Source organism: Nycticebus coucang, chromosome 6 (assembly GCF_027406575.1).
Source record: "Nycticebus coucang isolate mNycCou1 chromosome 6, mNycCou1.pri, whole genome shotgun sequence".
Taxonomy (NCBI): Eukaryota; Metazoa; Chordata; class Mammalia; order Primates; family Lorisidae; genus Nycticebus; species Nycticebus coucang.
This window is the reverse complement of record NC_069785.1, coordinates 111,733,926-111,750,889: the sequence shown is the minus strand read 5'-3', so window position 1 is coordinate 111,750,889 and position 16,964 is coordinate 111,733,926. Positions and strand designations below refer to the sequence as shown.

Sequence of the window (16,964 nt, the reverse complement as noted above, 5' to 3'; positions counted from 1 at the left end):
GAGACAATCACTTGAGCCAACTACTATAATAAATTTCCTCTTACATTCTCTCTATCCTATTGGTTCTATTTCTCTGGAGAACCCGGACCAATACAGTACCCATGAACAGGGCGTAACATGCACAGAGGGGCACTTCCCCGTTCTCCCTCTCATTTCGCTCCAGAAGTATACTTTTGTATCTCCAGTGGTCACGAGCTATGAGCCCCTGCACAGGAGGAGGAGGGAAGGTACCTTGTAGACATGGGCAAGCCCCAGGGTGAGCAGTGATGGCGCTCAGCAGTCGTGATCATCTGTGGAGGAACTGGAGGGGGGATGGCTGGTGCATACGTTGGGCCTCAGTAGACCTGGCAGGACTGAAGTGTTGACTACAAAAGCCTGATGAATGCAGTAGCGTCCTCCAAAAGAGGAACAGAATCTGAGAGGAGAAAGAAAATATTGGCTGACTGGACTTTCGTTAGCAAAAATGTGTACCCCCACGATGACACAGATGTGATCCGTGGCCTGAAGGATCTGCGTGGGGTTTTCTCTTCCACACTGGCAAAGGGGGGCAAGAACCGGTAAAAGGCAGGCTAGATGGAGGAGGCCTGAACTACCTCTCCCCGATAAGCTGCCCAAATTCCCAGAATACTAGCCCCTGGCAACTCTGCATCCACTCTTACTGTAAAAGTGCAAAAGGTTAGGTTACTCCCCGGCCTGCGAATATGTGCCCAGCTGCCCTTTGAGATAGCACAGCCCTAATCCAGCAGGAAACCCAGCCTGTAGCTTGTATGCAGCTAATCTTCTTCCACATTGCTGCAAGCAGGCGCTTGAGTTTTCTCATTACCTACACAGAGAGAAGAGATAGATTTTCACGATTCTTTACAACTCCGTTCTCTCTGCTTTAATAGCCAAAGGCTAACGCCAAATGAACTTGTTCGCAGAAAATAACAAGTAATTTTATCTGATCCTTATTATTCTTGCTGTAGCTGCAATTGTATTATTCTGATTGATAGAGTCTCAAAAGAGATTCAGTGAAAATATCCTTGATCAAATTCACAAAGGAACAGAATATTTCAAGTGGGTACGTTTGGCTAGAATCTCTCTGAATTATAGTTCAGTAATAGCACGTTAAAAGACTGCTGAATTCTTATGTCTCATCAGAAAAGTAACAAAGCCTATCTGAGATCTGGGAGTATTTTCAGAGCAGATGGTATGAGCCTAGTAGTAAACACATTTTTGGCTGCTTCTTTTTTCTCCCCCCTCGTAACTATGTCGAATGTGCTGAGAGAAAGTAATTTGTTTGCAGAATCTTATTATGGAGCAGAAATATACTTGTTCCAGAAAAGAGAAATTTAACTGGTTCCAAGTCAAATGATGCTAACAGGTGTCACCTCGCCAATCCAGGACTTAAAATGGGTTGTTATAAATAGGAGTAACACATATTTTTGGCTCTCGCTGCCACCTATTATGCAAGACTGCATACCCCTGTAATGTTCCTCCTGATTATTTCCAGCAGCTTCAGGGGGTGGCTCGCATGTGTTCCTGAACACATACTGTCAGCTACCAGTAGTGCCTGCCATATTCTTGCTCTTGAGTTCTGGCTTTTCTCTGCTGCTGTCTGCTGCTGAGGCCTACAGAGCTTAACACAGACCACAGGTAAGTAAGGATCGGACAGTATTCCTGCTTCTGCTGAAGGCCCTTACTCGGCCGTTTCATGGATGTGCTGAGGTCTGTGAGAGGACACGTGCAGGGAGACTCTCCGTCCCCTGTAAGTGCTCCACACTGTGGAGGTTAATTATGATGGGTCTTTAACCCGTAGTCCTTTCCTCTCCCAGGACCAGGCTGTAGGGAAGTAGGAGGGTGGGATGTGGATAGGGTGGCTGAGAATGCACCTCTCAGATCTGACTGCACCATAGTTGAGGCAGGTCCCAGCTGCTGTGCTCTGAAATTAGTCACGTTTACACACAGCCCTCACTTCTCACAGGCTGTTCCCTGTCATCTCTGGGAGACATGGGACACCTTTGACAGGAGACTTCCGAGAGTTCCTGACAGCCTTGTCAAAGCTTCCTTGGAGCTGCACAGTAGTCCAGGATGCTCCCACCCGACCTTCCCGCCCCCATCCCTGTCTCCTCCCGGGCTCAGACTTGCTTTGCTGTTTGAAGATTCTCACTTTCTCCATATTTTTTCTTGGAGTCATTTCCTCTGATATACAAGGAGTGTCAAAAAAAAAAAGAAGAAGCATGCGTATTTTAAGCAATCTTGTTAGAAGTAAAATTAATCATTCCCCCAAAGTGTACGAATTGCAGGTAAAATGGATGTACACAGCACGTTTAGTACACTGGACCAGTAACAGAACTTGCAATACAACTTCAAAAAGGAATACATAGATCACAGCTCTTAAAATGTGTTACATTTTTTGGGGACCCTGTGTATATTTCTTTTGTGCATTTAGCCCCATCTTGGCCTTGCTTCTCATAGGACTGGACTAGCGCAGAGAATCTGTGCCAGGGGTTATGGACTTGTGCATTCTCCCTGTTGCTGAACCATGTGCATCTTCTTGATTCGCTTCCCTTCAGAAGACTCTTCTCTCCTAGGAGGCTTCAAGGTCCTTGCACGAACTTTGATGTGACCTTGACTCCCTTACTAATGTTTGCCAGGCTGGACTCAGGAGAGATGTGAAGTGATGGAGGCTCAGCCTGGGCCCCTTGCTATGCTGTTAACAGCATCCTTTCTGCTTCTTCACCAGTTCTGTGCCAGCTAGAGAAACAAGAGAAATATAAGAAACTGTGTCTTTGAGGTTAAAATTCAGTTAGTGAGTCAAAAATCACACATGTGCCACAAGTGGATAATACAAATAATAAGTATTTATTTATCATCAAGGTAGAACAAAAGCTAAATTATGTGGCAATTATTGCAAAGCACCATCAGCTATAGCTGAGGGCTCCAAATAGAAATTAAAAGTCTATTTTTTTGGAAAGAGAATAGAAGTTTTGGGGTGTGTTAAAACAAAAAAAGGGACTGGGCACGGTGGCTCATGCCTATAATCCTAGCCCTCTAGGAGGCTGAGGTGGGTGGATCAGGAGTTCAAGACCAACCTGAGCAAGATTAACATCCCTGTCTATTAAAAATAGAAAAATAGTGAGGTATGGTGGGCACCTGTAGTCCGAGCTACTTGTGAGGCTAAGGCAAGAGGATTGCTTAGTGAGTTATGATGCCACAAACCTCCAACCTGGGCTACAGAGTGAGGCTCTGTCTCAAAAACAAGAAACAAACAACAAATAATAAAATTTTAATTACTCTCCTTTTTTACCTCATACTTTATTTTACTTTTAAAAAATTGTTTCAGGTTGGGCGGCGCCTGTGGCTCAGTCGGTAGGGCGCCGGCCCCATATACCGAGGGTGGCGGGTTCAAACCCGGCCCCGGCTGAACTGCAAACCAAAAAATAGCTGGGCATTGTGGCGGGTGCCTGTAGTCCCAGCTACTCGGGAGGCTGAGGCAAGAGAATCACTTAAGCCCAGGAGTTGGAGGTTGCTGTGAGCTGTGTGATGCCATGGCACTCTACCGAGGGTGATAAAGTGAGACTCTGTCTCTAAAAAAAAAAAAATTGTTTCAGGTTAATCTTGTTGTACTCGTTGCCATCTATAAAAAAAACTTGGACCCCACTTCAGGTATAAATAGATGGTGATTTATTACACCTGTGCAGGGGACACTGCTGGGAAGGCAAATGGCCCCGAAGTGAGGAGCAGGCTGACTTTTATATCATTTTTGTTGCTATGCAAGCAAGCAAACACAGAAGCAGAATGTGACAGTTAGCTCAGGGCGGGGTTACAGTCAGGGGGCTACAGCGAGGCAGTTGGCACTGGGACAGCTTGGGAGACTCAGTAGCTTGGAAAACTGCTTGAGTAAGCTTTCACCATTGTTTTACCTGTGGCTAGGAGTCTTTGGGAACTCAGGGAACTTCCTTATTCTATTCTGAAACCTGTTCCTGGATTTTGCAGGGGGTGAGGGGGGTTTGAGACGTGCGGGGACTCAGGCTGAGACAGTTAGGGGCCTTTAGGGGCTGTTGGCCTATTACAATTTGAGGGTACAAAAAATTAGTTTACATTGTTAGGTAGAGTCCCTCTTATAATTGTGCCCCCACAAGAGGTGTGCCATACACCCTAACACTGTGCCTGTTAAGTGGGAGCACACCCATCCCCTTCCTTCCTTCTCTCTCCCGGAACCCTGGCCCCCCACCTTCAATGGGTTTGAGTTTTTCTCTTATGTGGGTGTGTATTCAATTATCTACTGGCTTCATATTAGCATAGAGTACACTGGGTACTTGCCCCTGCATTCTTGAGATACTTTACTAAGAAGAATGTGTTTCCTACTCCATCCAGTTTACCTCATGTGTTAAAAGGTGCTATAAATTACACATAATAAATTAGCACACATATAGTAGCACTTGTATGTAACCTACAGAAATACACTTTTTTTTTTTTTTGACACAGAGTCTCACTCTGTGTGAGCCCTCGGTAGAGCACTGTGACGTCACAGCTCACAGCAACCTCCAACTCTTGGGCTTAAGCGATTCTCTTGCTTCAGCCTCCCGAGTAGCTGGAACTACAGGTGACCACCACAATGCCTGGCTATTTTTGTTGCAGTTGCCACTGCTGTTTTAGCTGGCCAGGGCCAGGTTTGAACCCGCCACCCCTTGGTATATGGGGCCAGCGCCCTACCCACTGAGCCATAAGTGCCGCCCAGAAATACACATATTTTCTGTCATCTTTATTAATAAAGTGGACAGTCATAGAGAGGTGGCAGCACCTGAGACAGAGGAAACTCTCCTCATTGTCCTGAATGTGCTGTTGCGCAGGAGTTGGACTTGGGGCTGGGTCCAAAGACTTTAACCTTTGGCTGGTTTGCTCTCACTTCTGTCATTCAATTCTCTGGGTCTGAGTTTTCTTCTCCGTGGCCTGGGAATGTTATGCTCACCTCAGAGGGTTGTTGAAGGGACTAAATCAGGTGATGCCTCTGTAGCAAGAGCTGGGTGGTATTGGTGTGGTTATTACTGTTATTTTAGTCCTCAGTAGCTGTTTTCTTATTTTGAGGTTCAACTCAAGTCTTGTAGTTGGTTGTCCTTGGGCCTCCTTCCTCCTCACACCCTGTCTACTCTTTGCTTTCTTAACATCTTAGGAGAAAGAAATTTCTCCCGCAGGGACTTCTGTTGCCTTTCTTGATGTCATGCTGATGCCATTTCTCTCACATCATCTTGTATCCTTGTTCACCTTTCTTTTTTAATTTTTAAATTTTATTATAAATTGATAATTTATAGTCATATATGTCTATGGGGTATAAAGAGATTATGATTTATAAAAACAATGTAAAAGATTTAAATTATTAATATAGCCATCACTTCAAATATCATTTTCATGGTGGGAATACTTGAAATTTACTATCTTAGTAATTGTGAAATATACAATACACTCTTATTAACCATGTTTGCCATGCGGTACAATAGATCTAAACGAAAAATCTTACTGCTCCTAACTGACTTTGCACCCTTCACCCTTCAGTCCTCATCTTGCCATTCCCAGCCCTCCAGCCTCTGTGACCTCCATTCTACTCTCTGTTTCCATGCGTTTCTCTTAGGTTCCATGTCTCTCTGTGCCTGGCTCATTTTACTCATCATGGTGCTCTCCAGTTTCATCCATATTGTCACAAATGACAGAATTTCTTTTTAAAGGCTAAATGGGATTCTGTTGTATGTGTGCACCACATTTTCTTTAGCCATCCATCCCTTGAGGAACACTTAGGTGGATTCCATAACTTGGCTTCTGTGAATAGTGTGTACCTAACTTTCTTTTTTGGGGAGCAGTGGTCCCATTTGTGCCATTATGACTTCCTGTGTGTCTAGAACAATGTTTTGTATATAGTAGTGTTCACCTGATGCCAATTGAATGACTTCAACTGAGTAATGGCAGAGGTTAAGACTTTGGCCTTCTGCAGAACCCTTCCCCAGCTCTGCCATATCAGTAACTGGGCAGCATCTGAGGGGCATGCATGTGGTGAGAGAGAGAGGCAGGGAGGCTGCTCCTTTTACTCATGCTTAGGTTAAGGATTTAACTAAGTGACACTCAGCCCACTTTTCTTTGGTCATTAATCAAGAGAAGTTTTGCACTTATTCAAGAGAAAGGAGTTCTTTGTCATTTATTTATTTTTAATTTTTTTTTTTTTGAAAAAGAGCCTCACTTTGTACCCCTCAGTGGTAGAGTGCAATGGTGTCACAGCTCACAGCAACCTCAAACTTTTGGGCTGAAGCGATCCTCTTGCCTCAGCCTCCTAAATAGCTGGGACTACAGGTGCCAGCTATTTTTTTACAGACAAGGTCTTGGTCATTGCTTAGGCTGGTCTCAAACTCCTGGCCTCAAGCAATCACCTGCCTCAGCCTCCCAGAGTGCTAGGATTACAGGCGTGAGCCACCGTGCCCAGCCTGTTTTCATTATTATGAATAAAAAAGTGAACCTAGGTGGGGTGAGGTGGCCCATGCCTATAATCCTAGCACTTTGAGAGCCTGAGGCAGGAGGATCACTTGAGCTCGGGAGTTTGAGACCAGCCTGTGCAAGAGAAAGACTCCATCTTTACTAAAAGTAGAAAAACTAGCCAGGCGGTGTGGTGGGTGCCTGTAGTCTCAGCTACTCAGGAGGCTGATTCTTGAACCCACGAATCTGAGATTGCCGTGAGCTAGGCTGATGCCAAAGTCTCACTCTAGCCTGGGGCAATAGAGTGAGACTTTGTGTCAAAAAAAAAAAAAGAAAGAAAGAAAAGAAAAAGGAAAAGGAAAAAGAAAAGCATGATTTAAATTATGGGCCTGCCAGGCTCTGTGCTTGCTTTTATACATATTGGTGAGGTATCAAATTCCAGTGTGATTTTTTTTTTTTTTTTTGGAGACAAGAGTCTCACCATGTTGCCCTGGGTAGAGTGCTATGGCATCCCAGCTCATAGCAACCTTTAACTCTTGGATTTAAGCGATCCTCTTGCCTCAGCCTCTCAAGTGGCTGGGACTACGGGCGCCCACCACAACGCCCAGCTATTTTTTGTTGCAGTTGTTGTTGTTGTTTAGCTGGCCCAGGCCAAGTTCAAACCCGCCAGCCTGTAACCACTGTGCTACGGGCACTGAGCCCCAGTGTGATTTGTATATACATTATTAATTGGATCCTTACCACAAACTTCTGAGAGTTATTAGTATTCCTATAGGAGAAACTGAGACCAAGACCAAAGGATAGTTTCTTAATATTACTTAATAAGTGGGAAATGAGAATAAGAATGCAGGTCTCTGTCACTCTGAGGTCCATGTGCTTACCACTTTATTATAAATGGCTCAGATTAAATCATGTGAATTAGCAGTACAGAGACTGCTCAAGCATCTTCACGAACTTTTCTCAGGCTTTGCCTGTGGCCAGAAGGGCAATGCCTACATGATAATGGTGGCAATAGTGACATAAAGAAAAGTAGCTTTCCTTTGCTCTGTGCGCCGTACTCACATGTTTGGGAAGGTAAAGGTGGGAAGAAGCTGCCACTTTCTTTCTCAGTGGCTCAATGACCAGCTGGATGTGGAGACAGAAAGGCACCACCATAATCCCACTCATCTGGGACGTGGGACGAGCTTACTGCCTTCATCCAGGCCTTGTGACTTCTTCCATCATGTCATACACTTTGTACAATGCAGGGGCTGACATGTGGTCTTCACTCTTCAGTTCTCAGAGTAAAAAGGTGGCAGCAAGGTGGGAATCTATTAAACCAGGGAGTTTAGTGGTTAATCAAGCACAAGAGCTCAGCACTGATTCTCAAAGGGTCTGATGTTTACACCCGAGCATGTACATGATGATGATGGTAGGGGACAAATACCAATTAGAGATTCAATGCCGGTCTCAACGGGAATGTTGTTTTCTTGATGTTTTTGGTCCTTGGCTAAATTCCAGATTAACAGGCATAGAAATAAAGTAAAAAATACACGATTATTTTTAATAGTATGTCCTCCTGCTGACAGGTAGACAGCACCTCGAAAGACAGTTGATATGGACTGATGCTGCTAAGTCAGGGAATTGCTCACAGGAAGGAAAGTATCAGCAGAACTAAGTCAGGTTAATTGCAATGGCCAAAATCTCGTCATTCTCAACTTCTTTTTTTTGTTGTTTGTTTTTTGGCCGGGGCTGGGTTTGAACCCGCCACTTCCGGCATATGGGACTGGCGCCCTACCCCTTGAGCCACAGGCACCGCCCTATTCTCAACTTCTTAAATGAGACACAATACTATTGATTTTTTTCTTTTTTTAAATGAGCCTATAGATCCTTACAGTAAAACTCTCCCTTAGGCCTCTGAATAGTTATCAGGTGATTTGGGGGTGGTTTGTATATTTTTTCCTATGAAAGTTAGGCCAAACTAGTCACAATCTAAATTCTGAGTGCCATTCTACTCTTTTGTGTTCTCAGAAAAGAATCCGCCAAGGTGCAGAGGCTTCTGAAGTCAGGTAATTTATCGATGTACTGGGCACAATAGTCCCTGGTAGCCCATTGGATCTGCTTAAATGAGACTGCCAGACAGACAAACAGAGCCAACTTGTTCATTCGGCCAAATAAGCAGTAGGATTTTTCCTCTAAGTTACTTTGAAATTGACAGTATTGGCCAGTGGTTTGGTAATATAGTATTCCTTCATTGTAGTTAACACTGATTAATTCAAATCTGACATATACAAAATAAATGCTTGTCCCATAAACCCAATACCCACACATAGTAGAGTATGAGTAATTTGATTCCAAATAAACTAAAAAAGAGAAAGGGTTTTCAAGTATCACATTCCTTTACCAAAAATATCCTGGGAATTTGAGATTGTGTCTATGCCATCTCAAACATATGAATATAAAGTAATGTAAAGGCCTTCCTCCCCCTTTTAGGTGGTGAACTTAAAGGTAATTTAAATTTTAAAGATACTTTTACATATCTTCAAAATTTCTACAATGAATATATAACTTTTTAATTAGACAAAACAATTTTGAGTGGTTAAAAAAAGGGATGAGTATAACTCGGTGACTAGGGAAACATTCATAGCATTTGAAATAATCTGGCAAGAGTTTGTAGGCAAATGACAGAAATCTGACTATTCAAGGAGTTTTCCAGATGGCACCAAATAACTGCCAATGTCATTATTATCCACTATCTGTCATTTCAGCAAGCCACTATTTTAAAGGCAAGTGATGACAGCAGAATGTTGTATTAAGATTACCCATCGTTGGGTTATGTTGAAACAGGAAAGGGGATGGAAAGTCTTTTAGGGATGTACCGGGGGTAAGAGGCATGATGGGAAAGGTTTGACTCCATAGTTGACCACCTCCCTACATTGACCATCTCCTTAATTGACCTAATTTTTATAGACCAGACAGGCACCACGTGTACAAATCTGTACAGTAGGCCTCGTTCCTTATGCTGACCAGTTTGTTATAGTCTTTTAGTGACCACCTTACAGAGTTTCTACTATATAGAGAGAATTTTGTTTGTTTGTGCTTTCTGGGAATGCATCATTTTGATTGGCTCTGATTAGAATTCAGAGGGGGAGATTTGCTCTTTTCCGTACAGAAGGGATTGGCTGAGCAGATGTGATTGCTGGGGTCACATTTAAAGTGCTTAACTGATCTGCTTTCAAGTCCACTCAGATGCTTCAGGGACTCCATTTACCTCTAAACATTGGATAAATGTTGATTTCAAACCCATCTTAACAGTGTCGTTTTAGTCAGTGTTTATATTTGGAAGTTATGTAATTTTATTTCTTTCAGATATATTCTACAACTCATATTTTTCACTAATTTTAACCAGTTTTCTTTCTACCCCAATCTATCCAAACAGCTGAGTTGAGCTGACTGTGTTTACTGCTGTATTAGATTATGGAAAGAGATATACTAGCCGTGGTTTCCTCGGCCACTTGGGATGGAACTGTAGCTTGATGTGTAAACTTGCAGTGCACAGCTCAGCTGGAAAGTTATGTGGAGCAGGTGACTAAGGGGATAGCTTTCACTGCTTGGACTAAAGTCAGTTTTGAAGGAGCTATAAAGATGCTGACTGAATTTTGGCATGTGGGGGAGGGGTGTGCATGTAGGTGTGGGTGTGTGTGGGTGTGTGGGTGTAAGGCTTCTTCACGCTTCAGATAGTTAAAGATATGAGTGGTAAAATGAAGTCACATTTTTACACCTTCACATGCTGAATAGGGAACAGCCAAATGCAGCATCAATTGGTTAAAATTAGTCTATCACTCTTGGTTTCTGATGTTAAAGATATTCGTGAAGATGGCAAAGAGAAACTTAAAACCCACATCAGTTGTGCTAAAAATCTACTGGAAACAGAAGGTTAAGTTCTGGCGGTAGCAAACTGGCAGCCAAAGGAACAAGTCAACATATTACCATGTCCCCCTGAACACAAATAGCCTGGAACCTCGGGAGGTTGTTCCTTTGAGATATTTCATCGGTGACATCACAGCGATTGCCACCTCCCGTGGACTACTTTAGACCCAGCCCAAAGAGCAGGAGTCCAGACAGCCGGGGAGGTGAGCAAGAGTTGGAGCCAGAGTTGGGGAGAGAGGGGAGAAGCCTGCTGCAGCCGGGTGTGTGCTGAGCGCTCTCCAGGTAACTGCAGGACTTTCATGCTTAGCGTAGAGTGTGTGTGTGGACAAGTCGCAAAACAGAAAGGCAGAGGAATGTGTACGTTTCTTAATGTACATGGCATTTCTGAAGATATCATGCGACTGTTACTGCTTTCTGTTCTATCTCCTTGTGGTATGCACTTTCTCCCTTAGCATTAAAAAAAATTTTTTTTTTTTGTATCATAGGAAGAAATCTATCTTCCATCTTCTCAAAGCTTTCATTCAAGGAAAACCATGTCTATCTTCCTGTACAATTTATTGAGAACTTTTTTGGGTTTTAGTTTATCCATTGGGATTCACTCTGGATCATATTGTGTAAACTTGACTTTAGGGAAGGTTTAAAATGAAGACAAAAGCATCTTTGTGGTTTAACAGTAGAAAAATGGAAGCTTGCTGATCAGAATTTCTGCCTAAAATTTTGGTTCATTCTTTCTAAAGATTAAAAATGTGTGTGTGAAACTCATGTCTACACCTTACATTTAGCATATGTGTTGATTGAATTGAATGCCTTAGAAATTCTCATCTTAACTCTTTATGTTTTATTTATTTAAAAACACATAAAATGACAAATATTCACAGTCACCTTTAAAGTGCAAGAAATGGTGAGAGGCTACAACAGGGACCTTACCCAAAAAACACAAACATTGTGACCTAATTGTTTGTACCTTCATATCAATCTGAAATGAAAAAAATGCCCTTTATATCTGTATCAATTTTTTTAAAAAGAAATAGTAAGAGGTAAACCACAGAAAAACAAGAAGTGTGATGGCAGCATGTCAATTCACAGATAACTAAAAAATGTGAAGAATGAATAAACTACATAGTTTAAATAATAACTATAAGGCAGGGTCGTTATAACTATTACCCAGGTCAGTAGACGGATCCTTGCCGGCTCCCAGAAGTCCCTTCCTGACCCTTCCACTCCCTTCTCTCTTCTGCCCAGGATATTTAAATCATCTGGCCCTTGCTTTTCTTCCTAGTTTCGCCATCTATCTATGTCTGCATTCAGTATAAGTTTCCTGGTTTTGATCTTGTATACATGGAGTTATATTGTTTCTTTTGTAAGTTCTTCCTTTTCTCAAAAATTATTTTTGTGAGATGTACCCATCTGTGTGCATGTAGTTCACATATTGTCTTTGCTCTGTAATGCTCAAATGTATGAACACAGCATCATCCGTCATCCATTCTGCTGTTGATGAGTATCTGAGTTGTTTCCTGTTAGGGCTATTGTGAAAATGTTGCCGTCGATTTTCTTGTATATGTATCCTGGCACATGTGTACTTGAGTATCTTAGGGTAGAAGTGAAATTTCTAGATATTAGGGAAGAAGCATTTTCAACCTTAATTTTTAAAAAGCCAATTGTTTTCCAAAGTGTTTGAAAATTTGCACTAACTCTCTATAGACAGTTCATTGTAGTAATAATTCATTCTTGTAATCTCTCCTGTAGAGTGACTACAATTCCAGTAACTAGGCCCAGTCTGCTGGTTCCAGCTCTGCCTCTGACTTGCTATCACTACACAATTTAACCTCTCTCTAAAAGTCTGTAATTTGGGGAAAGATAAAAGTCACAATGACGCTTGCCTGAGTTTTTGTGAAGGTAACATGACTAGAGTTGTAGAACAGCCTTCAATCCTATTTCGCTCATTTTCTAAGTTGATTCCTGTTGGACCCCTATCCATAATTCCCTTTATGAAAGAGCTTAATCTAATTAGTAGATTTAATAGGACTGTTATTTTGCCCCCCTGGATTGGATTGTGTTAATCATTGTATACTGGGATTTGTATTTTCTGTATATCTCTGCACTTCTTGACAACTTACCCAATTAAGTGGACGTTTGGACCAGTGTTTGATTTCAGTGCTAAGCCCGTTTTTGATTCTGGCTCCTTTGCCTTCAGGCTCCCTGCCTGGACTCATTGCCCTCCTGTTCCCCTCGGCCCTGGCACACCTTCTCATACATTATTTCTTTTTCCTTTATTCCTTTGCTTTCTTTTGCTTACTTTCTCCTCCAAGCAGATCTTTGTGAGGATTTTCATTGGCAATTTACTATTTCCTTTATGCTGAGGCCCAAAAGATTGATAAACATTAAAGGAAAATGAAACATAAATCTGTCATCATGGGCCTTATTTTAAACCAAGATTCAACAACCCACTGATGGGTGCCATTTAATTTGAACCTGTTTGTGGTAGCAACAATTACATAATATGAGAAATGGCTGTTCAGCAGATGTTTATGCAATTAATAACTAGGTTTATTGATAAGATAACCAATACAGTAATTACAATGAATAATTCAGTCAGGTTAGATGGCTAAAAATATCATTCAGGCTCCTTTCTTCTGCTTTCGGCCTTGTGGACTCCCACCCTGAGCAAATAAAAAAAACACTCTTACTTCCTAAACATTTTCACTTCTAGTAGACTTTTGTCCTAAATATCTAAAGTATAGATACCTAATTATCTAAATTACCTGAAATATAGAAGTCTTTTTTTTTTTTTTTTGAGACAGAGTCTCACTTATTAACCCTTGGTAGAGTGCTATGGCATCACAGCTCACAGCAACCTCCAAATCCTTAGGCTTAGGCGATTCTCTTGCCTCAGCCTCCCGAGTAGCTGGTACTCCAGGTGCCCACCACAATGCCTGGCTATTTTTTTTTGTTGTAGTTTGGCCGGGGCTGGGTTTGAACCCACCACCCTCGGTATATGGAGCTGGCACCTTACCCACTGAGCCACAGGCGCTGCCCAATATAGAAGTCTTTATGTCATTTAGATGCATAAAGTGTCAATTATATCACATGACTGAAGGTATAACTGAACTGACTGCACTGCTCTCAGAGTGTGATCTCCTGCCTCTACACATACACGTTATGCAGATACCATCCCGACTGTTTAAAGTGTTCACAATCTAGTCACATCCTGGACCTGACTAAAAATAGCTGGCACAAGCCTTGTTGAAATAGAAGTACCCATGAGGTTAACACTTGTTCTTTGGAGTGAGCGCCTGTTATGTGAGGGGCTTTTGGGTAATCCCAGTAGGCTCTGTGCCCACGGCAGGACTTGTAGGAGGCCACACAGCTGTTGAAAGTACTTTGTGCTTTCACCAGGGTTACATGAAGACCTATAGCAGCTTGAAACCTGAAAGATGATGGTATCCCTCGTCTATAATTCAAAGCAAGACCAATACTTGTAAACCATCACATTTTTCTGTTTTGGCGCCCCTGCTCCGTGATACTCTAAATTAAATGAGTGAGCACCTGCACACACACCCACACACAGCAGTTAGAGAGAGAGAGAGAAAAAGGTAACATTTTGTAATTTATCAAAACCACAAATACAATAATCAGAAAAAAAGCAGGACAAAAATGTTGGTCTTTATGACATTAGAGAAGTCAGGATTTTTATATTTGTCAGGATTCTTTAGAGAAACATAACAGAGAGAGAGAAGGAAAGAGAGAGGAGAGAGAGAGAGAGAAGGGGGGAGAAAAGAGGGAGGGGGCAGACAGAGAGAGAGATATTGAGATTTAAGGAACTCTGAAACCCACGGGTAGGTTAGCTGGCTGGGAGACTCAGGAACGTTGCTGTTCTAGTGCACAGTCAGGAGGCCAGGAGGCCCAGATTAAGTGTTAGCAGGGCTGGTTTCTTCTGGCCTCTCTCCTTGGCTCACAGGCAGCATCTTCTCCCCGTGTGGTCACGTGGCTTTTCCTTTGTGTGTGCCCCTGTCCTGACCTCTTCCTGCAGGACACCAGTCACGTGAGATTAAGGGGCACCCTAAGGATCTCCTTTTAACTCAGTGACCTCTTGAAATATCCTATCTCCACATACTGTCACATTCTAAGGTGCTGGGAGTCAGGACTTTGACATATAGATTTTGAAGGGACACAGTTTAGCCCGTAACACTCTCCTTTTCCATAGCATTTCTGTTTTTTGAGGAAAGAATGAACTTCGTCTTAGAGGAATGCTTGTTAATCTCTCCATGTTTTCTCTGTGACTTTCTGCTAGGAGGTGAGGACAAGCCGGAGTTTGGGCTGTGCCCTCCGAAGTCTGCTGCAGCTCTCAGCCAGCAGCTCTGAGAATGGAGTGGTCCACCCGGGAGCTGTTCATCAACTTCACCATTGTCCTGGTTACAGTTGTGCTCATGTGGCTTCTCGTGAGGTCCTACCAGTACTGAGAGGCCATGCTGTGACACTGCCTGCTCTGTGGCCCGAGACCCCACTGCCCTCACTGCCATGGGATGCCGCTCTCAGCCCCTCCAGGCGCCTCTGGCCGCACTGCAGTGTCCGACGTGCCCCCTGCTAGGATCGACTGTGTGTTCTCTAAAGGTGCCGCTCTTAAGGTCTGCCAAGAGCTTGCAAGTGAGCGTTAGATTGATTTCCCCAACTCTTACTGCAAGTGTGTTAGACGAGCCACAAGGTTAAAATTAAACTGGATTCAGGATGACGTGGAATTGCAACAAACCCCGATGTGTCTCCCCACACTTCAACCCACACTGTCTGTGATCAAACTCCAGTTCGACCTGTAGGAAGGAATGGTAGAGGAAGTCCTGGTCAGCCCCGACCGCTGTCATGTGAATAAAGTGAAGTCAGCCACAAAAACAACTTCTAGAATTTATTTTAGTTTCTCTGTGTGATGCAGCATTTGACCTTTGTCTGGGATTGGAGTGACAAATGTTATAGTATTTCTAGCTTCTGAGATGAGCCAAGATGCTCCAGCTGCTGAGGATTTGAAACCCACTTGACCGCGAGTGTCACGTTTCACATAATTACACTGGTTCGGTGCTCCTCAGACTTTCCCCCTAAACTAGTCCCTAGGACAGAAGGAGAATGACCCCTTCCTATTAGGACGTCTGGGTCTGGCCTGAACCGCCAGCTAAAAGTGCAAGATTTCTTTGAAGTCTTGCATTTTATCTTTAGAATTCACAAGAAAACTATTGTCAACTCTATAATATCTTCGTGTTTAGTTTTCATATAAATATTTAAAGTTATTTATACTGAGTAAAACTAGAACATGAGTCATGTCTTGAAGAGTACCATGTTCCCGTTTGGGTGTTGTTATTATGCAAATAAAGCTAGTCATTAATAAACTACAGTTATAAAAGAAGGAAGATAGAAAACAGAAATTTACATATATGTTTATAAATAGACATTGGAAGGATTTCTTTCTTTCTTTCTTTCTTTCTTTCTTTCTTTCTTTCTTTCTTTCTTTCTTTCTTTCTTTCTTTCTTTCTTTCCTTTCTTTTTCTTGAGACAGAGTCTCAAGCTGTCGCCCTGGGTAAAGTGCTGTGGCATCACAGCTCACAGCAACTTCAAACTCTTGGGCTTAAGTAATTCTCTTGCCTCAGCCTCCCAAGCAGCTGGGACTACAGGCATCTGCCACAACACCCAGCTATTTTTTGTTTGTAGTTGTCATTGCTGTTTGGCAGGCCTGGGCTGGATTTGAACCCGCCAGCTCCAGTGTTATGTGGCTGGCACCCTAGACACTGAGCTACAGGCACAAAGCTGGAAGGATTTATTTTTTAAACATTGCTAGACCATCCCATGTTAGATGGATCAGATCTGTTAATTCTGAGGTCACTAAGGAGAAAGGGACAGTTGTTAAACATCATCTTTCTCAGCCCTTTTCATGAAGGCGTTTCTTGCTGAGAACATGGCCTGAGCTTCACCGCAATGCTATGCTTTGCCTACATAGCATAACAGTTCCCAACCCTGGCTACATTCTGATAAAGGCAATAAACTCAAGGGTGATTTTTTTCAAAATTCTGATTCTGAGTCCTTCTCTGACCAATTAAATAACAATCTCAGGGAGTACAGCCCTAAGTGTCAGCCCCTAGAGCTCTCATGTGAATAAAGTTAAGCCAAGAAAAGTCCTCTAGGTGATCATTTGTGTAGCCCAAGTTGAGAACCACTGATACCAACCATTGCTTCTCAGAATCTGATGTGATTGTGAATCACCTGGCAGTCTCATTGAAGTGCAGATTCTAATTCAGTTTGGATTTGAATCCCGTCTGGGTAGGGCCTGTGCACTTACATTGCAGACAAGCTCCTGAGTGATGCTACTGCTGAGGCTGTAGTCTGCACAATCAAATAGCCTGTTAGAATCACCTGGGGACCTTCAGAAACAGCACCCACACTAAGCCCTGTTCATGGAGTTTAATTTAATTGGTCTGGGCAGTTCCTGTGGCTCAGTGAGTAGGGCGCCAGCCCCATACACTGAGGGTGATGGGTTCGAACCCGCCCCGGCCAAACTGAAAAAAAGAAAATAATTTAATAGGTCTGTAGGTGAACCTGGGTATTATTCCTTTTTTAGAACAACTCCAGGTGATTCA

The 16,964-nt window shown here is 42.8% G+C and overlaps 1 protein-coding gene across 3 annotated transcripts; it reads left to right on the top strand.

The window, feature by feature from the left end:
* The first annotated feature begins 1,456 nt into the window (after positions 1-1,456).
* On the top strand, positions 1,457-15,721 carry SLN (sarcolipin). 3 transcript variants are annotated; one of them, XM_053593833.1, is made up of 3 exons: positions 1,457-1,635; positions 2,458-2,584; positions 14,642-15,721. In XM_053593833.1, exon 3 carries the CDS (start codon positions 14,715-14,717, stop codon positions 14,808-14,810), a length of 96 nt encoding a protein of 31 aa, XP_053449808.1. In that variant the 5' UTR covers positions 1,457-1,635; positions 2,458-2,584; positions 14,642-14,714; the 3' UTR covers positions 14,811-15,721. The 3 variants fall into 3 exon arrangements, with proteins under 3 accessions (XP_053449808.1, XP_053449807.1, XP_053449806.1); XM_053593832.1 differs by lacking the exon at positions 2,458-2,584 and having other exon boundaries at positions 1,460-1,635; positions 14,642-15,719; XM_053593831.1 differs by lacking the exons at positions 1,457-1,635; positions 2,458-2,584 and adding an exon at positions 10,484-10,632 and having other exon boundaries at positions 14,642-15,714.
* Positions 15,722-16,964: the final 1,243 nt, after the last annotated feature.